This window comes from Anolis sagrei, chromosome Y, assembly GCF_037176765.1.
Source record: "Anolis sagrei isolate rAnoSag1 chromosome Y, rAnoSag1.mat, whole genome shotgun sequence".
Classification (NCBI taxonomy): domain Eukaryota; kingdom Metazoa; phylum Chordata; class Lepidosauria; order Squamata; family Dactyloidae; genus Anolis; species Anolis sagrei.
This window is the reverse complement of record NC_090035.1, coordinates 65037208-65062532: the sequence shown is the minus strand read 5'-3', so window position 1 is coordinate 65062532 and position 25325 is coordinate 65037208. Positions and strand designations below refer to the sequence as shown.

The following is a 25325-nucleotide window of genomic DNA, read 5'->3' as shown; positions in this document are numbered from 1 at the left end:
CCGTTCAAAAACATGCAAATGTGAGTAGATCAATAGATACCGCTTAGGTGGGAAAGTAATAAAGGCGCTCACGCAACCATGCTGGCAACACAACAGGCTCCTCAGTTTGGAAATGGAAAAAGAGCACCTCTCCATGGCCAGTGTGAGCACCATCTCCAGAAGATGTAGATGAAAGTGGAAGCCTTTACCTTGTTGTATGTATTTATGTGTCATTGTTATTTCATTGTATTAAAGGCACTGAATGTTTGCCTATCTGTGTATGTTGTAATCCACCCTGAATCCCCTCGGGGAGAAAGAGTGGAATATAAATAAAATTTTGTTATTATATCATGAGCAGGATTATACATTGTGTGGGCAAAACATATCCATGCAATTCCCCATTCTCTCCCATTCCCCTCAAAATAGCAGCTTTCATTACTGTTACAACCATTTACTGGCTGGGGGAGAATTTGAACAGCAATTCAATAGTATCAGGGAGAAGAATAATGTCATTGCCTTCACTGAGCTCCAGCAAAAAATATAGGGTAGTAATTAGCTGCAGCAGCATGTTCTAGAGAAAGCTGCTTTCTAGAGGCAGGGAGATGTTTTAGAAGGAGGTACTAAATACCTTCTCTTACAGTGTCTCCCTGACTTCTTTCTGCAACATCTGAGAAAGAAGGTACATTCACAAAGCCTGGAAGTAGGATTTTCACAATTCAATGAAGTTCTACTATATGCATTAAGGATTTCCACACTATTTTTGTGCCACCACCAATCAATATCACACTTTCAAAAAATAGAGAAAGGATGCCACTGTCAGATCAAATTTGAGACAATAGAGACAAATATTGTGGATTATCCACTGAAAACCTCAATATTAAAAATAAGACAATAGTGGTTAAACTTTCACTGCTAAATAGAGAGTTGGTGCAATGTTCAGTGCTCTCTGCAGGGTAGAAATATGCAGATTTAACACTGCATCTCATCAAAGTGTAAGTCAGTCTTCTCCAGCCCAATACCAGAAAGGCGGAATTGCTACTCTCTTAATCACCACCAGCCTGTGAGTTGACCAGGGATGATGAGAGTTGAATGCCTGAAGGGTGATGGGTTGGAGAAGGTTTCCCAATTCATGTATAACTGGTGTTGTCAATGTAAGTGACTAAAACCACAGTATAATGTCAAAATGTCCATCAGGATGGACTTCACACCTCTCTTCCTCATGAACCACCGATCCATTTCAGCTCTTTGCAGAACACAGGAAGCAGGAGGTCACAGGAACTGTGATGCTACCCACAATATTTAGTAAACCAAATACGTACCTTTGTGGAGTGTCCAGGTTTCTTTACCATGCTGTAGATGTCACTTGCATCTGAGGGTTCAACAGCCGTTTTTGGTTGATTGATACTACAAGGAATCAAAAAATTATGATTAGAAAGATATTAGAAGAAGTGTGTAGAATTATTTGGCAATGGCCTCAGGGGGTAAAATAGATCATTTGTCTATGTCAACATTTTACTTTATGTAGGTTGCTCCATTGAGACTGTAATTGAAACTATTTTATTTTCTTAATTAAAAAAATCAAGAACAGCAGAAGTATGGGAAGGCAGAAGTATACCACCCAACTAGAAGTGTTGCCACAGAATATTCTAGATCATTAAAGCCTTGCGATTATGCAGTGTTTGGAAATTTATAATATTGATGTTGTGGTTCAGCCAGATGAAGATGAGGAGATTGGAGTTTCAGGGCCTGGTGATTCTGTAGATGAGGAAACAGAGGGGGGTTTAGAGCAAGATGCTGTTTCTGAGGCAGTGTGTAGGTGGAACAGGCATGGAGAAGAGGATAGCATGAGCTCATCCAAGGGAGCAGAGATAGACAGAGATACCAGTCTGCTTCTGGGGGGGAAAAGATTCCAGTACAGGAAGTCAGAAAGAATCCATGAGAAAAAGAGGTTGAAGCAGGCCCCTCAAGGTCAAAGAAATGTGTTTATGTTTTGCAGTCCTTAAATTAGGGAGAGCTCTGTTGGGATTTTAGATCAAGCAACATCACTACTCAAGTAGTGGTGGAGGCTCCTTCTTTGGAGGCTTTTAAACAGAGGCTGGATGGCCATCTGTCAGGGGTGCTTTGAATGTACTTTTCCTGCTTCTTGGCAGGGGGTTGGACTGGATGCACCATGAGGTCTCTTACAACTCTATGATTCTAAGTGAAGAACTGCTGTCTCATAACTCGCTCAGGTCTTTGTTCATGCTCATGTTTTGCTCCTTGTTCTATGGATATACCTTTCGATTCATGGTCATGTTTTGTTCCTTGTTTTTTTTAATTATTATTATTGATATATATTTTTTTGGGGGGGGGATTCATGTTCATGTTTTAATCCTTGCATCCTTGATTTACCCTCATGTTGGATTCTGGGGATTCCTCTTCTCTGAAACACCTTTGAGCTGTTTGGATTATTGCCTTTGAGACTTGATTCTTTATTAACTCTTGGATCTTTACCCTTCCGTTTGCTTTTGGTGTTTCACCCTTTTTATATGTATCTTCAGCAATAAACTATTTATTATCACATGTGGCTTCCTGATGAGTGCTGTGAGCAAGGTGAACTCCTGCTGAGGTGCAATAATTGAGGGCCATTGTGCTACAAATTTGCCACTGTCCCTGATCACAGTAATGGAGCAGGAGGTCAGCATTATGCCATAAAGTCCCCTGTCATCAACATATTTGCTTAGGTCTTGTAGACTTGGGACCGTGGCTTCCTTGATTGAGTCTATCCAACTGGGACTTATTCTTTTCCTATGGTCTTCTACCTTGCCAAGCATAATTATACCTAGCATAAACCACGCGATCATCAGGAAAGTTGGAACGGAACTGGACAGTCGCATACGTAACGGAACCTTCCGAACCCTGGTTCAGGAATCCAACAGAGCCATCTGCTCTCACTTCATTCTCTCTGTTGTTATTATTGCACAGTTTTTGTCCCTTGGCCTAGGAAACAAAATGGCATTTACTCTTCTGCCAGGAGAGAGGGAGGTAGGTTTAATTTTATGTACACAGAGTTCACATATTTATCATTAACCAATCTGAAGGAAGGGCAACGTACAAATTAAAGAAAATAGGTAGCTTACAGAGTTGTTGTTATATTAAGATATCATATATCACCACATTCACATTTTAATAGTCTACATCCTTTCTAGCATATGATGTCAACAACTTCCTAGCAAGGAAAACAATGCAACAAGCCCTTGATTCAAAGCATGATTTAGCTCGTGGTCGTTTGGTTTGAGTTTTTATACTCATCTCCTTGTATAGTTGGTGCATCTATTTTGTACACCATATTATGAGTTTTACACTGGAAAGCATGGAGTAATTCTATCTAATAAAATATGAGCTTGGCTTAACAGGAAGGGAGGTCTTCCACTCTTGGCATTACAAGACCATTCTTGCTCCATCCTTGGCAAATTGTGGGACTTCCATGAGTGCAGCAATGTCAGAGATAAAATTGGTGTGTGCCTTTTTTTCTGGGCAGACAAGCATACATGTGCACTGTTAGGTCTGGTGTGAGATTGCAGCAGACCCCCAGATACTGTTGGACTGCTGCTCCCAGTATTCATCCCCATAGGCGAGACTGGTTAATCCCGCTGGGAGTTACAGTCCAAGAGCTTCAAGTGGACTGAGTCCCACTTCTGTTTGCGGAGCCCCCGGTGGTGCAATGGGTTAAACCCTTGTGCTGGCAGGACTGCTGACTGATAGGTCAGTGGTTCAAATCCGAGGAGAGCTCGGATGGGCTCCCTCTGTCAGCTCCAGCTCCCCATGCGGGGATATGAGAGAAGTCTCCCACAAGGATGGTAAAACATCAAAACATCCGGGCGTCCCCTGAGCAATGTCCTTGCAGACAACCAATTCTCTCACATCAGAAGCAACTTGCAGTTTCTCAAGTCGCTCCTGACCAAAAAAAAACAAAAAACAAAACTCTGTTTGCAATCAGCTCAGCTCACAACCTTCCTCTCCCAATATTGTCCTGAAGTTAGTTGAACCAATAAAGTACTTAACCTTCTTTACAAAAAATGAGCCAGATCTCTGTGTTCCATCAGTGTCTGAATCAATATTTTTCTTCCTGCAATGAAAAAAAAAAGACATTATATTCCTGCTGGTTAGTTTGTGAAGAAATTCACTAAAGTTCATTTTTGATGCCCCATTGTGTAACTGCTGCATTTTAGAGTGCAAGCATTCATTAGGAGAGTCACCTTAGTCACAAAGTCAAGCAAGGTTTTAAAGAGACAGGCTGCTGTATTGCTTCATACCAACCATTAGTTTGTCTATTTTAGTTTCCCTCAGGAAAAGGAATTTTGTAAAGCAAATGCTCTACCAAGGCCACAAGCAAACCCTGGGGCACAATAAGCTCTTTTCTACTATAGAGAAAATTTTCAGCATTGGAAATGGGATGACTTGTCCATGACTAGCATTGAGGAAGACAGGAGGAGCGGTCTCCATAGAATATATTCCATGCTATATAATTCCCGGTTCAAATCTGGGGAGCAGGGTGAGCTCCTTCTGTTAGCCCCAGCTTCTGCCAACCTAGCAATTCAAAAACATGCAAATGTGAGTAGATCCATAGGTACTGATCTGGCGGGAAGGTAACGGTGCTCCATGCAGTCATGCCAGACACATGACCTTGGAATTGTATATGGAAAACGCCGCCTCTTTAGCTTAGAAATTGAGATGAGCACCACCTCCCAGAGTTGGACATCACTGAACTTAATGTCAGGGGAAATCCTTTACCTTTACCTATATAATTCCCCATTATAGCATTATACAGGGTGAGGCAGCATACCTTCCTTTTTTAAAATGCACGTCATTCAGTCGTTGAAGACGTAGCGGAGAGCTAGTGGTCTCGTTTGAGAGGCGGGAGTATAAAGTTCAGTCACCATCATGCTTTGGAACAGTGAGGAGCGTAATTTTGCCATTGAGGCCCACTTTTTGAGCAGATTTGGTGTGGCCAGCCCGCTCTCCAGATTTGCCCCCTTATGATCTTTTTCTATGGGGTTTTCTTGAAATCCTGTGTTTATGTGAACTGTCCAAGGACCCTACAAGATTTGAAGACCAACATCCAGGAAGAAATTGCCAACAACACCTGCTATGCTGGCAAGAGTCATGACAAATGCCAGAAATCGTTTACTCAGTGTATGGAGAATAGAGAATGGGGGACGTCACCTACCTAATTTGATCTTCAAAACTACGTAAAACAAAACTTTAGGTATGCGCCTACATTATTAAACAAATAAAAAAAATCTGATTCATAAAATGGGTTTTATTAAGTTTTGTAAAAAGGAAGTTATGCTGCCTCACCCTGTATTTTATTTAGTTTAAATTAAGTACAGCTATAGACAGCTCTATCTTTAGTCCTCCCAACACTCTCACTTAGCACATCTTCCAAACCATCACTTACCTTCTCCACAGGACGTAGGCCAGCAATCCCAGCAATGCAATCACGGCAAGAACTGTGCCCAAACCAATCAAGGAACGTTTCAGCACTGTAGCTCTGCTATCTGTATGATACAAAAGCAAAAGTGGGCACAGTTTGTGAGTCCTGGATATAACCGTGAAAAGCTTTATTCCTGCTCCCAAGAAACTCTGTACAAGTTTGTGCTGGTTCTATGCACTTGGTTCCTCATTGCACTTTCACCAATAGGGGTCTCCCCAAGACCTTGGAAAGTTACTTTTAAAATACAATTAGACTTAAAGTTATTACTTTTTTTCCTCTCTACCTTACAGATTTCTCTCAAAGGGCACATCAATTTGGGATACTTTATGCAGGGCCAGTGTGAAGTGGCAGTCCTCCAGCTCAGTCCTGAGGGAAGCTACACTGTGTGCCACTATCCCACGATGGTGATGGGATGCCCATTCTTGTCTATGTCATTTTTTGGTTGCCATTAAAGGCGTGTTCACAACTTGTGGGGAAGGTAGGTGTCAAAATCCCCCTCTCCCTCCAAGTTATCTGGGTTCCTTTAATGACATTAGTGAAAACACCCACCTGTGGCCTTAAGCCCTTTGGAATTGCGTGGCCAGTGGCCACTGCTACAGCAACAAACAAAAAAGACACATGTAAGTACCACCCCATTTTCTTCACACTGTGGAGCACAGAGTGGCAGCATTGGTCCATACATACAATAAAATCAGTTCAAAATTGGACCCAGTCCAATTGTTAACAGCTCCCCAAAGTGTGGGGTTGCCTTGGAGCTTTGCAAAAGTTTGGGAGCATTTCCCAACTTTACCTAATGTGGGGTAAAACTTCATTAGGCATTCTCACACAACTTGGGGGAAGAAAAGGGCAATCCCCAACACCTCTCCAAATTCTGCAGGTGCCCCACATTGAGGGATGAATAATCCTGTGTGTCATGTAAACATCATGGAGCAAACTCTTGCCCACTTAAAGTATAGGGCCTGTGTCACTGGGAGTGAAGGAAAATTCTGAACTGTCAAAAATCATAACAGTTCAGGATTTATTCTGTACAAAGTGCACATACGATATCTTTGTGCTGAAATAGTTCTGGCCCTGTGCCAGCCACAGACCTTGGCTAATTCCAAAATAAGTCCATCTTGAAGATAGAAGAACTTTGTTCAAAAGTACAGTACAGATTACCATAGGCTATAATTTTCAGGACTGTAGACTACTCCAAGCTTACAACATTTTTAGTCAAGGAACAGCCTTGAGTCCCAGGATATTTTTTCTCCCAAGATAAAACTCAACACCTTTTTTTGAAAGATAAGCTATACCATCTCAAGTTAACAGTTCATACCTAACTCTATTCGCATTCCCATTTGCTCTGAAGCTACAAGTGCATACATAATATCTATCACTTTCAATGAATTGGATCGATATGGCTTTACAATATAGCTATATCAATAAGGCATAACAGCTTAAATTCATTATAATCTCAAACATTACAGGTCCTAAACAAAGAATGTTAACCTTCTGTTGCTATGAATTACTCACAGGATACAATAAGGGCCAAAGGCTGTGACTGCCCCTCCGCAACTTGATTTGACACTTGGCAAGAATAATCTCCTGACTGCCCAACTTGGACTTTCCGGAGTTCAAGGACTGGAGTATTCTTCTGAGCCATCTCTTCTCCATTCCAGTACCACTTATAAATATTTGCTGAAGGATTGGCAGTGTTTTTACACTGCAGGAAAACATCTTTTCCCTCGATGATGGCTTCCTGGAGATTCAGGGATACGTGGACGTCACGGGGCCCATCTGCCAGAAAGAAAAGAAAGAGCTATTGAACTAAGCAATTGTCTTTTATGTTCTCCACAAGACTACAGAGTGAGATGAATTGGTTAGTTTCAACTAGAGGAGACCTGCACCAGAGGTTCTTGAATGATCAGTTCACATAGGTTTGATTGACTAACTGACTGACTGAATGGCCCTATTATAATTGGGATTAATAATAGGATTTAAATAAAGGTAAATGGAACACCATGCAAAGAAGATGAGTCCCCACACAAAGAAGATGATTTTCCCCACAGTCCCCCTTTTTCCCCCAGCTCCATCAGATGAAGTCCTTAAATGTACACGCACATGCACACACATCAAAATTCTCTCGTTTTCTTACTCACAACGGACATCCAGCAAAACAGCTGAGGAGGATACTACGTCCACACTGTTCTTGGCTTTGCAGTGGTAATTGCCAGAAGCTCTTGAAGTCACTTGCTGGATGGTCAGTATGCGCATTTCAGACACTACCTCATCTGTATCTTTGTACCATATATAGGTGAGCTCCTGGGGATTTGCTCTTCCCACTTCACAACTCAGATTCACAGTGGAGCCTTCATCAATCAGTCCTGATGGCTGCCGTACAGCTCTTACGTCCTTGGGAGCAACTGTGGGAACAAATCAACAACAAAAAATCACATAGAGACACTCACTTGTCCTGAGTCTTGAATCTTCCTTCCCAAAACAATATGATTCCACTGTGGTAAAACCATGGATCAATGTTTCACATAAGGCTTTTTTTAAAAAAAATGTCCACAGTTTTGCTAGACAGTATTGAAAACCTTTGTGATCCACAACATTATTAAAGCACTTGGAGACCATTAGCTACATTTTCGTATGGCTCAACATAGTACAGCAGTTCTGCATGCAGACCTACACTAGACAGAGCCATAAGACTTTATCTCGCAAAGCCACTGTTCCACAGAAGTCATGCAATCACCTGTGTTCATGCAGCTGCACACTGGCATGAACACTCTCGATATCCCATGTCTCTTTGGTCACATAACTGAACCAATTTGCCAATTTACAGTTGCATTACTCATGCTTCCACATAGCTCATAAACCTGCCCTATCGTACTTCTGCTGCAATTGGTAACATCACAACTGGACTACTGTAATGCACTTTACATGCTTTTAAAAAGTGCTCAGAAACTTCAGTTGGTCCAAAGAGCAGCAACCAGACTGCTAAATGGGGATGGCTATAGGGTGTATACAACTCCGCTGTTGCAACAGCTCTACTAGTTGCCAACACTTTTCCGGGCACATTTCAAAGTGCCAGTTTTGACCTACAAAGTCCTATATGGCTCCAGTCCAGGTTATCTGAAGGGCTATAACACTTTCTATGAATATGGTAGACATCTATGATGTACTGGAGAGGGGCTTCTCTCTGCCCCAGGACCCATTCAAGCATATTTGGTGGGAATACACAAGAGGATCTTTTCGGTGACTGCTCCCAGGAGAGACCAGGATGGCCTCATCCCTGCTAGCCTTCCACAAGCAGGTCAAGACCTTCTTCTGTCAACAGGGGAAAGATAAGGGGCAAGATTCTGGGGAGATTGGGGGGTGGGACTGTGAGTTTTAAAGGCTATTTTCAGTGTATTTCATTTATTTTATTTTAATCTGTTTTTATCATGCTATACTATTTAATTGTTTTTTAACTAAAGTGTGGGAATTTTAGCTACTTTAAGACCCCATGGGGAGAAAGGCATGGTATAAATAAAGGTAATAATAATAATAATAATAATAATAATAATAATTGTTATTATTGCAGGTATGATCAATAACAAAAAAATTATCATGTCAGGAGCAGACCAAACAGTTGTACTGCATTTTTAACAAACAAACAAACCGCAAAGTTTGTAAGCTTGGTAGTTGATTGAATGATTAAATGAAATACAGGCAGTCCCAGAGTTGAGTGTAGTGAAAGTGTGATGGCAACAGTGACCTGTGTGAACAGCAAATTGGTCCAAATTGGACCCAGTCAATCCCGAGTTACAAACATCTGATTTACAAATGATTCATAGCTAAGAATGGGGGTGAGACAATAAGATGTGAGAGAAATCTACCCCTCAGAAGGGTAATTTACTCCTGGAATAATTATGGGGGAAAAGGTGCCTCAACTGAAACTTTCTCACCAATCCTTGTTTTCACCACAAGCCAAATTTTTCAAAATCCAATTATCACCGGGACAGAAAATGAAGTGAAATCTTCTGAACAGGGGCACAGGCAGCAAAACAACATCACAAGGTTGTTAATCCCTATGCTATCCAAAACTGAAAAATATACACATTTGGTTTGAGATACACTTAAAAAATATGCCTGTCCCAACTTTACAAAATTCAGTTTAAGAACGAGCCTATCTTTATTCCTAATTTGTGGACTGTAATACTAAAAATAAAAAAATGCCTCAGGAATAATGAAGAGCAGTGAGGGAATGGAGAAGGATCCCATCTTTTGATGTCACTTTAGTGCCAGCATTTCAAGCACAGCAGTGAAATAATCTCATCCCAAATAGTTGATGGGAACAAAGGGAAATAGGCAACTATTGATTGGTTTTGCTTGTCAATAGTGGAGGATGAGTTAATCACAGATCAGCAACAGGATGAACATGGCTTCTGTACCTATTTGCTTCTTTCATGCAATAAAGTCCATATAACACACCTACCAAACTTACCATATGAATTTCGAAGCACTGCCCAATGCCCAGAACTATTCCATGCCTCGTGCAGCATGGGCAACATTGGAGATGTACTTATGTTCTTATAGCCAAATGTGAAATAATTACATTAGTGTTGACCGAGAAGATCTACCAAGTGCCAGTGCTACTGCAATTATTTTGCATCTGCTTAAGGCAGTGGTTCCCATCCTTTGGTCCTCCAGTTGTTTTTGGACTTCCAGAAATCCCAGCCAGGTTTCCAGCTGTCAAGAATTGTGGGAACTGAAGTCCAAAACACCTGGATTACCAAAGGTTATGAACCACTGGCCTAATGAGATATAGCCACCAACTATGTAAATTAAAATGTATTGGTGATGGCGGAATATGGAGACATAATTAACCAGATCATAGAATCATAGAATCAAAGAGTTGGAAGAGACCTCATGGGCCATCCAGTCCAACCCCCTGCCAAGAAGCAGGAATATTGCATTCAAATCACCCCTGACAGATGGCCATCCAGCCTCTGTTTAAAAGGAGATGCTCCTCCAAACCTACTTCATGAGGCAAGGAATGCATGTATGCATGGGTGTCTGAGACTGGAAGTGGTGTTTAGGTCTTGCAGAAGGAGAAAGTGGATATTAGCCTCTACAGCTTCCAAAAAAAGGAAATATGCATGTTAAATGCATCTATCACTAACAGAATGCCAGTTATAGTGTTTCATTTCTGTACAAATAGTCTGATAATAAAAAGGCTCCATTTTTCCAAACTTGACTATCCGAGTTAACTATGCCAGCTGTATTTATTCTATTACTCCAAAATTGTTATGTTAAAGGACAGTGAAGCTATATAGCCCCGTGCATTGAATACTGCATGGATACAACTGTCCTCCCATGATCTCCCCAATTCCCTATAAACTTGTTGCATTTCCAAATGATACAATTGGGATATCAAATAGAATTACTCACAGTGTACATCCACAGCGATTGCTGAAGACTGAGTACAAGCAATATCATTGCATGCTTCACATTTGTAATAAGTGATGGGTCCAGCTTTTGCAGGGAAGGTTATTAGGTTTGACATCATATTTGACTTCACAGCCACATCTGAGTTAAACAACTTGTATTTGTTTGTTTTGGGGTTACTGCTGCCCACAGAACAGTTAAATGTGATAGTATCGTCTTCCTTTATGGGAAAGGGATTTAAAAGAGCAATCCGGACATTCTTGGGGCCATCTGGAAAAAAATCACATAAATATGTTTATTTGTATTATAACATTATAGCAAATGTATATTGCACTTGAGAGGAACAGGAAAGAGCCTTTGGGATAAAGATAAACAACCGGATGTCCCCTGGATAAAGATGGATGCCTTTTCTCCATAGTGGAGTCTTCTAAAAATTTGAGGACCATTTCAAAAATTCAATTCACACTTTTACTTACTTACTTACACTTTGAAATCCTTGAGTAAGAATAGTTAAAGGCTTTAAAGATCACTCAGACAGAGAATCCTCTTAATGGCATCCATGTGTTTCCCTCTGAGATGATACTCTTATTCCTTCTCCCCATGAGTTTGGGCTTGCTGCATTTTCCTTCTCTGAATTGCCACCTCGCACTTCAAAGGGAGCAGCCAGCTCCAACAATTTTTGTCTCCACCAATACCAAGTACCGGTACATTGTAATGTTAATGGATTGTGGGTGTTCATTCCAGACCTAGTCACAAATACTTTGCATTATGACTGTAATATATCTTGACACTAAATTGCTGCTGAGAAAATTCACCAGCCAACATGGCCAATGGTCAAGGATGATGGCTGTTGTAGTCCAAAACCATTTGCAAGACTGCAAGTCCCACATGATAGCTATAAACCCTTTACCTCCAGAACCTGTGCTTACTTACACTGAACATCCAGCATGAAAGGAAGAGATGTCGAATCACCAATGCCATTGTAGGCTTTGCAAAAATAGGTGTTGGAATCGCTGGGCTGGATTTTCTCAAAACGCAGCTCCTTCTGCATGCTGATTTTAGATGGTTCACTACGTTTGAACCATTCATAGCGACGGATGGGAGGATTGCCTTTTGAAGAGCATTGTAAGACCACTAGGCTCTTCTCCTTGAAGTTTCCACATGATGGGCATTGAACTTTGGGCTCTTTGGGTGGATCTGAGTGAATAAAAAGAAAGATGGAATTTAGAGTGTCCCAGGAAGCCCACAGTTGCTCTCACCTACAGGTACCTTCCCCATGCAACCCCACCCAGTTTTTTTTATTGATGATGATTATTTGAATTAAATGATTATTATTATTACTTTTAAAGCTCTTTCACACACCAGGGGACATGGCAAATAATTTTTGCTATTTTTCCACCTGTAATTTTAGTCTTCCGGGAGAGGCAGCTTATTTAAAAACTGGAAAATATTAATGCTAATACAGAATACAGCTAAATTGTTTAAAATCCTGAAAGATGATGCTGTCAAGGTGATACATGCCATATGCCAGCAAATATGGAAAACAAAAGAATTGCCATCAGACAGGAAAAAATCAACTTATATCCCCATACCAAAAAATGAAAATGCTGAAGACTGCTCAAACCTTTGTACAGTGGCCCTTATTTCTCATGCCAGTAAGGTAATGCTCAAGATCCTGCAAGGAAAACTCCAGTAATACATGGAGAGAGAGTTGCCAGATGTACAAGCTGGGTTCAGAAAAGGCAGAGGAAGGAGAGATCAAATTGCCAATATCCACTGGATAATGGAGAAAGGCAGGGAGTTTCAGAAAAACATCTATTTCTGTTTCATTGACTATTCTAAAGCCTTTGACTGTGTGGATCATAATAAATTATGGCAAGTTCTTGGTGGGATGGGCATACCAAATCACCTTGTCTCTTTCCTGAGGAATCTCTATAAGGACCAAGAAGCAACAGTAAGAACTGACATGGAACAACAGACTGGTTCAAGATTTGGAAAGGCGTACGGCAGGGTTATATACTCTCACCCAACTTGTATGCAGAACATATCATGTGATGTGTGGGGCTTGAAGAATGCAAGGCTGGGGTAAAAATTGCTGGAAGAAACAATAACAACCTTAGATGTGCAGATGATACCACTTTGATGGCCGAAGATCCAACCAGTCCATACTTCAAGAAATAAAGCCTGACTGCTCACTGGAGGGAAGGATATTATAGGCAAAGATGAAGTACTTTGGCCACATCATAAGAAGACAGGAAAGCTTAGAGAAGACAATTATGCTGGGGGAAATGGAAGGAAAAAGGAAGAGGGGCCAACCAAGGGCAAGATGGATGGATGGCATCCTTGAAGTGATTGGCTTGACCTTGAAGGAGCAGGGAGTGGTGACTGCCGACAGGGAGCTCTGGTGTGTGCTGGTTCATGAGTCGGAAGCAACTGAACGAATGAACAACAACAATACAGAATGCAAACTATGATTCTCTGCTTTCTGCCCTTTATTAATTATAGTTCTCTATTGCTTAAATGAAAAGGCGTATATGAAAGAGCCTTCAGCAAAACTGAAAAACAGATGAGGCCAACATCAGAGATTGTAGGGTGAAATTACACTGTAGAATGAATGCAGGTTAACACCACTTTAACTGCCATGGCTCAATGCTGCAGCTTCATGAGAAATATAGTTTTACAAGGACTTATTTATTTATTTACCATATTTGCACCCTGCCCTTCTCCCCCCAAAGGAGACTCAGAGCAGCCTTAGAGAGAGGCAATGATTCAATGCCATATAAAAACAATAAATTAAGATAAACAATTACATTAAAAACTTAGAACTGAAACATCTTAGTAATAACATTTAAAACCACATAGTCCAAAATCGTATTCCGGAGCCATTCCAGTTGTCAATTGCACATACTCCATATGCATTTCTAGAACTGCATTGCTTTACCGTCCAAAGGTTTGGTCCCACAGCCATGTCTTCACTTTCTTTTTGAAGGTCAAGAGGGAGGGCACTGATCTAATTTTGCTGGGGAGTGAGTTCCACAGCCGAAGGGCCACCACAGAGAAGGCCCTGTCTCTCGTCCCCACCAACCGTGCCTGCAAAGGAGGCAGGACTTTGAGCGGGGCCTCCTCAGAAAATCTTAATCTCTGAGATGGTTCATAGGGGGAGATGCATTCAGACAGGTAAACTGGGCCAGAACCATTTAGGACCTTATAGACTAAAGCCAGCACTTTGAATTATGCTCAGTAGCAAATTGTTCTGTCAAATAGTGTTGGTGATTCAACAAATTATAAAACTCAGGATTCTATAGTATTGAGCCATGGCAGTTAATGTGTTATCGATGCATACTTAGTAACCGATGGGTCAAGAGACATCATCCAACAGACCAGTGAATCAACTCACATTGAACATCTATACTCAGTTCATTTGACTCAACATCTCCAAGTTCATTTTGAGCTGTACATTTATAGCGGCCAGAATGTTCTTCTTGCACTGAACTGAATTCAATTTTATCATCAGTATTGTTTGTGATGGCATTATTCTTCTTCCATTGGTAAGACACAGCTGGGTTACTGCTTTTGACCAAGCACTTGAGAGACAGTTTCATCCCTTCTCTGACTGTGATGCTAGGAGTAGCAGTCAACTGAACTCCCTGAGGAGCATCTGGAACAAGATAATGTACAGAAAATAAATTAAAATATCTTGTACAAAAATGAGGAAGCAAATGGATGTAAGACCCTTGATTTTAAACAGGATCATCCAATTTTCACCTAATTGGATGGTGGATTATTTAAAGTAACTAAACACACACTTTCCACCATATAAACACTTCTAAAAATGGATTGAAATTTTCAATCATAGGTGTGAGATACACACACACACACACACACACACACACACATTCATTTATGCACTCATTGTGTTGGTGGTACTGAAATTATATTATTATTATTATTATTATTATTATTATTACTATTTGGAACTTTTGAATCCCGTTCTTCTCTCCCTCCGTGGAGGGACTCAGAATGGCTAACAGCAAGAATTCAATGTAATACAATAAATATCATAAAACAACATATACAATAAATAACTATCACATCAAAGAAAAAAATACATAGACTTTACCAGTGGCTGGATCAACAAGATTAGTAGAAATATACTGTGGTTGAGGAGGGAGGGAGGGTGGGAAACAGGTAATCTACACCAGTGTAAATTAGCATAATGTCTTTAATATTTGTTGAATTACTCAGGATTTATATGTGTAACACTTGGAATTTGGCTTATTGATTTGTGTTTATAACATAATAAAATATGTTAAAAAATAAAAATAAAAACATATAAAAAGCAATACATCAAGTTAAAAAACGTCATCCAACTCAACCAATGGTTGTTGTCCGTTAACTCTTAATCTTATTATGCTTCTTACAATCAATGGCATCTTAGAATCAAATCAATATGATATTTTTTAAAGCTAGAAATATTCTGAGGCTTAATAGAAGAGGCATTCTCTTTCTCACTAAACTGTGGAAATGCCACTTTTCACATAGTAGCTGCACATGAGGTATCACCTGAAAACACTGCACATGATCCCTTCCTATCTATTATCTTATGCATACTCCCATATAATTAATTAGATTAAACTATATACAAGTTATTTAAATTAACCCTGCATAGCAAGGGGTTAGATCAGATGGTCCTCATGGTGTCTTCCAACTATTTGATTGTAAGCAACATACAAATTAATCCAAGTAGCTGCCTTTGAAATGAATGGAACCAGCATTTGCCATTCACAATGGGATAAGCATTGGGTGTTCCTGCACTTCTTTCAAACAGAAAGTTCTTTCAAAGAGTCTCAGGGGTTCTACTTCCTCCTTCCCCACTAGAGAGATACTTACACTTCACATCCAGTTCCACAGTATGCTGAGAAATTTCTATCCCATTATGGCTTTTTAGCAGACACGTCAGCTGCTTCCTGTGGTCCTTCCAAGTTGGCGTGAATGTCAGCTCTGTTTGGACCACTCTGTCCCTTTCAATAACTTTTTGAGCAATCATGAGCCCCTTTTCCAAGCCAGTGAGAATCACCATTACTGGTTCATCAGGACAATGGTAGGAAACAGAACAAGTCACACAAGTTGTCGTTTTTTCTTGGATTTGCTGGGGGTTAAATGTTATTTTGGGTCTTGGAGGCAAGTCTGAAAACAGAAGATAAAGGGAACATGCTGAACTACTGTTTTTTTTTTTAAAAAAAAACATATTATTATTATTATTAGTAGTAGTAGTAGTAGTATTTATACGTTGGTTTCTCCTGCAGGAGACTCAAAGCAGCTTAACATTAAAGCATCAGCATACAATTTAAAATATACAAATATGCAAACATTTGGTCAGGATTAAATATGTAAATATGTAGGAGACTCAAAGTGGTTTACAACATAAACATTATTTTAAAATTCCCAGTTAAAAACTATTAAAATATATTCAAAGTTAAAAAACACAGCACCTTCCGACTTGATCATTTCCCCATTTATTGGGAAAAATAAAGAAAAATATATCAAGAAAATTTTAAAAACTAACATATGCCGAAAAAGAGTACAAACATACATCGGTGCAGTGATTATTTCCATAGCTTGAGATCTGTTTTCCCTTCCCAACACTGGGAGTCCTTCAAAAAATCAGGCCTTGTCTACACTAATTATTTAATACAGTTCGAAGCCAGATTCAAACTGTCATAGCTAGACAACAAACTCACACAGAAGTGCATAATCCAAAGTCTGAAATGTGCACCAGTGCTCTTTGATTTGTGTCATCACATCCTCGCCTCAAAGTGGTTCCAGGATTTCCTATGCAATTATCTGCCCATTTTGTGCATGTGTGTGTGTGTGTGTCAGGAGCAATTTGAGAATCTGCAAGTCGCTTCTGGTGTGAGAGAATTGGCCGCCTGCAATGACGTTACCCAGGGAATGCCTGGATGTTTTTGATTTTTTACCATCCTTGTGGGAGGCTTCTCTCATGTCCCCACATGGAGAGCTGGAGCTGACAGAGGGAGCTCATCTGCACTCTCCTCGGATACAAGCCTCCAACCTGTCAGTCTTCAGTCCTGCAGGTTTATCTGCACAATAAAATCATTTCCTTCAATACTACTTTGAAACTATTTTAAATTGCATTAAATGCTCAGTGTAGATGTGAACATAATCTTCACTTTAAGAAAACCCTATGAGTACTCCTCATGAAGATACATAATGAAAACTATTATTCCAGTATAGAAAATCACCAGTTCAAACTTTATTGCAAGCACACAAAAAGGATGTATGGTGTGAGAAGGCAAGAAGAGAATATCCAAAAGGTTCTTACCAGAAACAGTAATAGTAGTGTTGAGAAACCACTTTAGTATTTTAGGTCTGTGTTGAACAAAGCCATAAAGTCTTGCTCCAAATATACCAGTATCACTTTCCTGGACTTGAGAAATCTTCAAGCTACAGTTTCCATTGTGTAAATCCCCAGTGAACCTCACCCGATCTTGAAAGAGGGGACTTGCTGGGTTTGTATAGTTTACTGAAGTTGTAGAGCCATTGTACAACATGGTGCCATTAAACTCTTCCAGGCTAGGAATCCAAACAGGGTTATACCACCATATCAGAGAGATGTTGTTGAGTTTAGTGATAGGATGTCTTAACTCAATCTGGCATGGAATCAATACACAGGATCCCTTCCAAGCCATCAGGATATTGGGGCTGATGACTAATGGATTGTCAACACATAAAACACCTGCAATGACAAAGCTTATGAGACATTTTAACCAGAAAACAAGCAAACAAAAAAAGAATGAGTAGGTCTTCACAATGTTCTCCCACCCAAAGGAAATTTAGGTAGGTATCCTCTATTTTGGTCAGTAAATCTGGAGTCATAAATGCTCTGGACTGATTCCACACCCATAAGGTATGAACCTGTGCCGGCAATTAGAGTCCAGATGATCCAGTTGAACCAAAACTACATTGGCCCTGTTGTACCATTTGCTTACTGTCTGTGTCACCATCTGTCCTACCAAAGAGATACAGAGTTCTATGAGAGCTTCTGACCATTGCAAACACCACACTGGTGTCAGCAAGAAGTACCCTTGGTGTCCAGGAGCTCCCAGGAGCTCTGGAGCTATCAGGCAGTGCTGAAGGTGGTCACACAGACCTGAACTCTCTCCCTGATTTCGCCTTCATAAATGAGTGTATGGAAAAGGAGATAGCAACAGTGACCTGTGCAGACACCAGACTGGTCAAATTGGACACTGTCCTGCTCCCCATATTGCCCTGAAGCTACAGAGTCATTCTGGGCTTTTCTCCTGGTTTTCCTTAACACAGGGTTACCCTGTAATACTCACTAAATCATTGTGGGGACAACCAGTAATTAATAAACAGTAGGCATGCTGGCTTAAAAAGGACCCCCTGGGGTGCAGCAGGTTAAACTGCTGATCTGCTGAACTTGCTGACCAAAAGGTTTTTGATTCAAATCCAGGGAGCAGGGTGAGCTCCCACTGCTAGGCCCAGCTTCTGCCAACCTAGCAGTTTGAAAACCTTCAAGTGTGAGTATATCAATAGGTACTGATTTTGCAAGAAGGTAACAGCTCTCCACGCAGTCATGCTGGCCATGGAGGTGTCTACGGACAATGCCAGCTCTTCGGCTTAGAAATTGAGATGAGCACCACCACCCCAACTAGACTTATTGTCAGGGGAAACCATCACCATTTTTATAGTGGCTTGTTAATCCCATCTGATAAAGTTTTAGTAATTCCTTTTGTAAAACATACAAACATACAACATGAAACCAATTGCTCTCACTGAGGTTATCTTTACAATCTTATCTTCAAAAATATGTTCCACTTAGCTAACCATTTTTAGCAAAAGAATTAAGGAAAACAAAAGAGCACACTTATATCAGTCCTGCTCCCCATATTGCCCTGAAGCCTGCTCCCCATATTGCCCTGAAGTTGGAAGGTGTTGTCACACGCAAAAGGTTTAAAATCCAAAGAAGTATGAATGAACAATTCCTCAGAGCTGCATCAGATTATGTCTTCAAGCATCTGCTTTTGTTTTGATATTCCTCTTTCTTCTTAAAATTTCCCTCTCATTGATGTTTTCAGTTTTTTTTATTTTCTCAAATTGTGACCCTGTATGACTGGCTGGCAAATAAACCCGATTAATCATTCTTTGCAGAAATTATCCTGGAGAGGTGGGAAGTACTTTTCAGACAGGTTTCTTGATCCTTCATTTTTGCTCTTGTATTTAGATTAGAAGAAATATGAGGTTGCCAAAGGCTTTCATGGCCGGAATCACTGGGTTTCTGTGAGTTTTCCAAGCTGTATGGGTATGTTCCAGAAGCATTTTCTCCTGACGTTTTGCCCACATCTATGAGGCATCCTCAGAGGTTGTGAGGTGTGTTGGAAACTAGGCAAGTGGGGTTTTTATATGTGAGGATGCCTGCCATAGATGTGGGTGAAACGTTGGGAAAGAACTCTTCTGGAACATGCCCATACAGCCCAGAAAACTCAGAGCAATCCAAACATAAGGTTTTCTTTCACCTGTCTGTGGAAGCCTCTTTGAATGTGCAATTCTTAAAAGTCTGGAATTAAATTTTCTCACATATATTTTACCTCTATGTTAATGCTTTATTAGAACTGCTAGATGTTTTCTTCCACCTGCAACATTACTTATCTGCAGTACCTAGGCATGCTCCTTTCTGTTCTGGGAATAGATGTATCTCTAGAATTTCACTATTTCAGACAAGAACAATTTTGGTTCAGCTCATATTTAAGTATTAGCTAACATTTTGAGAGCTAGCATAGTGTACTAGCTTGAGTGTTGCACTAGAACTATGGGAGAAGCAGATTCATATTTTTGCTTGGCCATGGAACCCCACTGGATAACCATGGACAAGCCATGCTGCTTCAGGCCACATATACTCTGACCATTTAGATTAGCGTAGATTTGGCAAAACTTGGGCTTTCCTCTGACTTAGAATCTGCGGAGACAGCTGGTTTGAATACCAAACAGAACAAGGCTCGGGAACCCAGGGATTGTAATCCCCTTCATATCTGGGGTTCCAAAAGTTTGAGATTTTTTAAAAACATGGTTATGCCAGGGAAAGCAAAAGCACCAGATTTTCCTGTTCTTATTCTACCATTAATGCTTGGGATGATCTCAATGTCTGAGACTATTGTTGTTGTGTGCCTTCGATTAATTTCCAACCTATGGCAATGCAAAGGTAAACCTACTACAGGGTTTTATTGTCATGATTTACTTTGCCATTGCCTTACTTCAAGGCTGAGTGTGGTTTACCCAAGGTCAAGAAGGAATTCAGCATCATAGCCCAATGCTCTAAACCAGGGGTCCTCAAACTAAGGCCAGAGGGCCGAATACAGCCCTCCAAGGTGATTTACCTGGCCCTTGCTCATGGTCAACCTAAGTCTTGAGAGCACACAACAACAACAATCCTATCTCATCAGCCAAAAGCATACCTACACGTACCACTGAAATACTAACAAGTTTATATTTGTTAGAATTGTTCTTCATTTTAATTATTGTATTGTTTGTAAGTGTTTTTTGCACTACAAATAAGATATGTGCAGTGTGCATAGGAATTCATTCTTTTTTTTCTTCAAATTATAATCTGGCCCTCCAACAATTTGAGAGACTGTGTCCTGGCCCTCTGTTTGAAAAGTTTGAGGACCCCTACTCTAAACATTACACCATGCTGGTTCTCAAAGGTTGCATGTAAACTGAAGTGGTCTGTGAGCTTAAAATAACTACATCAGTAACCAAAATTACTTTTTCTGACACACACATAGACTGTAGTGGGGGAATTACCCTCAAAGAAGAACATCCAAAGGAAGCACCACATTATACATCCATGCATGAGCCAAACCTGGGGAAAAGAGAAAAATGATTAAAACCTTTGACTTATATTTATGTCATTACCTATCACATAAGAGATTACCACCAAATTGTTGGAATGTGCTTTATGGATCACAGGTATATAGTCAGCAGGAGTTGGGGGGTAAGCAGAACTGCTTCTGAGTCAAACGAATTTTAATAGTAAATGCAATTCTGAAGCATAGATCAATTATTAGGGTACAAACTAGGGTTGGCAGATTGGATCAATTAGGAAAATGAGTCATGTTTGTCGTGCTTGCACAATTTATTTTTTAAGAAGTCTCTGGTGTCTCTTTATTTTGTGAAGCTTGGCCCTCAAACAATGCAGACTATAAACAACACGCTGTTTGCTCACAAAGAAGCAAGCAGGCCATCCAATGTTCCCAACGTTTAACGCTCCATGCAAAAAAAAGGTTATTTAAAAGCTTGCATATTTATAGAAACACACAAAAATTAATCATGAAAATAATTTCCAGTACAGAATAAAAAGGTATTTTTGTGTGTAAATATTCCTGTTTAGTACTTATTGCATGCTGATACTCTTATATTACATTGTCCACAAAAAAAGGCAAGTTATAGTGGTTCACACAAGTCAGCCTTCCAAATTTGGAAATTCATCTTCAGGACACGGCAAAAAACTTACACTTTTTGATGGAGAGATTGGTGTGTGAGGACCACACCAAGTTTGCATTACACTAGGAATATTGAGAATATTCACCCAAAGAGACAACAGCAAGACCACTACACCTTGACAAGGCTAAGAATAGAATTGCCACATTGTCCTGCATTTTTTTCCATGTCAGGAGTTTCTTGAAAAACTGTAAGTTGTGTCTCATGTGAGAGAATTGTCGGTCTGCAAGAATGTTGCCCAGGGAACGCCCGGATGTTTTACTATCCTGTGTGAGGCTTCACTCATGTCCCCGCATGAGAAGCTGGAGCTGACAGATGGGAGCTCACCCCACTCACTGGCTTCAAACCACTGAACTTTTGGTCAGCAGCCCTGCAAGCACAGGGTTTAACCCATTACACCACCGGGTACTCCTTGTCCTGCAAATCATGGATGGAGTCTCCAAAAAAATTAATAAAAATGTATGTCTTTCAAGAAATGTAAACTGTGATGTAGCTAGAGGTGAGCTTGAGGGATTAACCAGATAGCGCCTTTTCTGAGTGTAGTACAAACCCTTCTTGGCAAATTCTGTGGAAACCTACAAGTTGTGAAGCTATTCAAGTAAAAAAAAGCCAGGAGCATAAAGGTCCTATATCTGTCACATTAACTTCCCTTTTCACCATCTTGTAGAGGCACCAAGCAGTACATCTGTTTCAGCAAAGTCAAGCCTGGCTAGGTCTCTGTGGTTCAGGCTGAGGTATTTTTGGTAAAACTGATTTCCATACAAAGTGATGTGAATAAGAGAGCAAAGAGGGGTGTGGTGCCCAAAAGGAACTTTTGCTAGTAGAAGCACCAAGCAGTAGTTCTTTGAATGATTGATAAATAGTTAGACTCCATGACAGTACACAAAGCATACCAAACTCCATCACCAGAAACAAGAATATCCAATTATCTCCTAATTTAAGATGGCTTAACATTCAAAAATAGCACAACACAAAACAATGATGGTGTTCCCTTCATCATCTTTATGTACCCAACTCTATCACTACACACAAGAATATACAATCATCTTAAAACTAGCAGAATGACTACACTGGGACTGAAACCAAACTAACTTATTGAGTTTCACTGAACCAAGATTTGTTTTCAGTGGACACACATAGGAATGGTGGCCTGCTAGAAAATTCAGTTTTCCTTGTAACAGTAAACAGTGCTACTTATTGTTTTTCTTCTTTTTCTTGTCATTTCCTTTAGGCTGTGACCTAACAAGGAGCTGCATTGCTTGTGATTGACTTTAAGCAAGTCAAAATCTATTTATTTATCTATCTATCTTTCTTTCTATCTATGCACAAAACCAAAATGCTGATACAACTGCATGGAATCAAGTTTGCAGATGACACCAAATTGGGAAGGATAGACAATACTCCAGACAACAGGAGCAGGATTCAAAACGATCTTGACACATTAGAGAGATGGGCCAAAACTAACAAAATGAAGTTCAACAGTGACAAATGCAAGATACTCCACTTAGGCAGAAAAAATGAAATGCAAAGATACAGAATGGGGGCTCAAGAGCAGTACATGTGAAAAAGATCTTGGAGTCCTCATGGACAACAAGTTAAACATGAGCCAACAATGTGATGTGGCAGCAAAAAAAGCCAATGGGATTTTGGCCTGCATCAATAGGAGCATAGTGTCTAGATCTAGGGAAGTAATGCTACCCCTCTATTCCACCTTGGTTAGACCACACCTGGAATATTGTGTCCAATTCTGAGCACCACAATTCAAGAGAGATATTGACAAGCTGGAATGTGTCCAGAGGAGGGCAACTAAAATGATCAAGGGTCTGGAGAACAAGCCCTATGAGGAGCGGCTTAAGGAGCTGGGCATGTTTAGCCTGAAGAAGAGAAGGCTGAGAGGAGATATAATAGCCATATATAAATATGTGAGAGGAAGCCACAGGGAGGAGGGAGCAAGCTTGTTTTCTGCTTCCTTGGAGACTAGGGCGTGGAACAATGGCTTCAAACTACAAGAAAGGAGATGCCATCTGAACATGAGGAAGAACTTCCTGACTGTGAGAGCCGTTCAGCAGTGGAACTCTCTGCCCCGGAGTGTGGTGGAGGCTCCTTCTTTGGAAGCTTTTAAACAGAAGCTGGATGGCCATCTGTAAGGGGTGATTTGAATGCAATATTCCTGCTTCTTGGCAGGGGGTTGGACTGGATGGCCCATGAGGTCTTTTCCAACTCTTTGATTCTATGATTCTATGATTGTCTCCTAATTTAAGATGGCTTAACATTCAAAAGTAGCACAACACAAAACAATGATGGTGTCCCCTTCATCATCTTTATGTACCCAACTCCATTACTACATGCAAGAATATACAATCATCTTAAAACTAGCAGAATAACTACACTGGGACTGAAACCAAACTAACTTATTGAGTCTCATTGAAGCAAGAGGATTTGTTTTCGGGACACACACATAGGAATGGTGGCCTGCTAGAAGATTCAGTTTTCCTGTAACAAAATCAGGGCATCAACATCCCTCCTTGCCTTCCAGAGAAAGGTAAAGACGTGGTTGTGGGACCAGGCCTTTGGGCATCCTGACAATTAGATATGGAAACCAGATGGATAGGACCGACAATTTGTGGAAATTGGAACTTAAACTATGAGACTGTGAAACGCTGACCATCAATGAGGTTTGTATTGGTTTTATTGCTTTGATTGCTTTTACTGGTTTTATGGTTGTTTTTGCCGATAATAATTATTGTTTTCTGTTAATTGTTGTTATTGCTAAAATTGCTGTTTTGTTAACTTATGTTATTGTCCTTTGCTGTTATGTAATGCGGGCATCGAATTGTGCCTTGCTTTTGTAAGCCGCCCTGAGGGCCCCCCCCCCCCCCCCCCCCGGTGAAAAGGGCAGGGTAGAAGCAACCGAAATAAATAAATAAATAAATAAACAGTGCTACTCATTTTTTTCTTCTTTTTCATGTCATGTCCTTTAGGCTGTGACCTAACAAGGAGCTGCATTGCTTATGGTTGACTTTAAGCAAGTCAAAATCTATTTATTTATCAATATATCATTCTTTCTCTATCTATGCACAAAACCAAAATGCTGATACATCTGCATGGAATATACAGAGTTATTTCCTTTATCCCTATCATCAACAGCCCTCTCAGATCCTGCAAATGGATTGGACCAATCTATCTGTAATGTGGTCTTTCTCTTTTCCTACAGCCTTTATATTTTAATGGCTACTCTATATGTTTCATGTTTGTCTGTGGAAACAGCCCTGAGTCCCCTAGGGGAGATGGAGCGGTGCATATAAAAAAAGTTTTTTTATTTTTTTTAATTTATATTCAATCTTATTAAGCATCACTATCTTTTCTAAGGAGGCATGTTTTCTCATGATATATCCAAAAGGTGAAAGCCCAGATTTGATTACTTGGGCTTCTAGGGAGATTTGCTCCTTGACTCATTTTTTTTTCTTTTTGGCAGTCCGTGATATACATAGAAGTTGGTTTTGAGCTTGACTGCATAGTTTTGCTCTCTGATAAAAACAAAGTTTGGAATGGAAAAGCCAGCCTGTCCATAGTAGAAAATGCCACCTTACCTTTAAATGCCAGAATTTAGGAAACTGCCTTGCTATCAAGTTGAATATGAAGAAATCTCTGATTTGGTGTATTGTTAAATGAAAGCATCAGACAGCAGTTCCCTTTTTAAAGCTCAAAATATGTGCACAAGAAGAGGAAGGTGGAGAATTACTGGCCCTGAAGTAATTTGCATGATTTGCAGGCAAAAATCTTTTAGGGACAGACTTTTGGTGGCCACAGTCACACATCTAAATATCTTGTTTTTTATTTTGATTTTCATTTCTCTCCTTCCTCTTCTCCCTCCTCTTCCTCTTCTTCTTCATGATGTATATCTTGCCCCATCAAGATG

At 40.2% G+C, this 25325-nt stretch overlaps 1 protein-coding gene across 1 annotated transcript in view; it reads right to left on the bottom strand.

Annotated features, from left to right (window-relative positions):
• Nucleotides 1-25051, bottom strand: part of LOC137095361 (B-cell receptor CD22-like) — a 30400-nt gene extending 5349 nt beyond the window's left edge. Inside the window, exons 1-13 of the mRNA XM_067461954.1 lie at nt 24997-25051; nt 20711-20768; nt 17211-17624; nt 15758-16054; nt 14265-14525; nt 11801-12064; nt 10871-11137; nt 7594-7857; nt 6968-7231; nt 5420-5519; nt 4024-4087; nt 2801-2958; nt 1299-1383 (exon numbers count right to left, since the gene is read on the bottom strand). Coding sequence (XP_067318055.1) covers nt 1299-1383; nt 2801-2958; nt 4024-4087; nt 5420-5519; nt 6968-7231; nt 7594-7857; nt 10871-11137; nt 11801-12064; nt 14265-14525; nt 15758-16054; nt 17211-17624; nt 20711-20759 — 2487 coding nt within the window. The 5' untranslated portion in view covers nt 20760-20768; nt 24997-25051. The remainder of the gene's footprint in view (nt 1-1298; nt 1384-2800; nt 2959-4023; nt 4088-5419; nt 5520-6967; nt 7232-7593; nt 7858-10870; nt 11138-11800; nt 12065-14264; nt 14526-15757; nt 16055-17210; nt 17625-20710; nt 20769-24996) is intronic.
• Nucleotides 25052-25325: the final 274 nt, after the last annotated feature.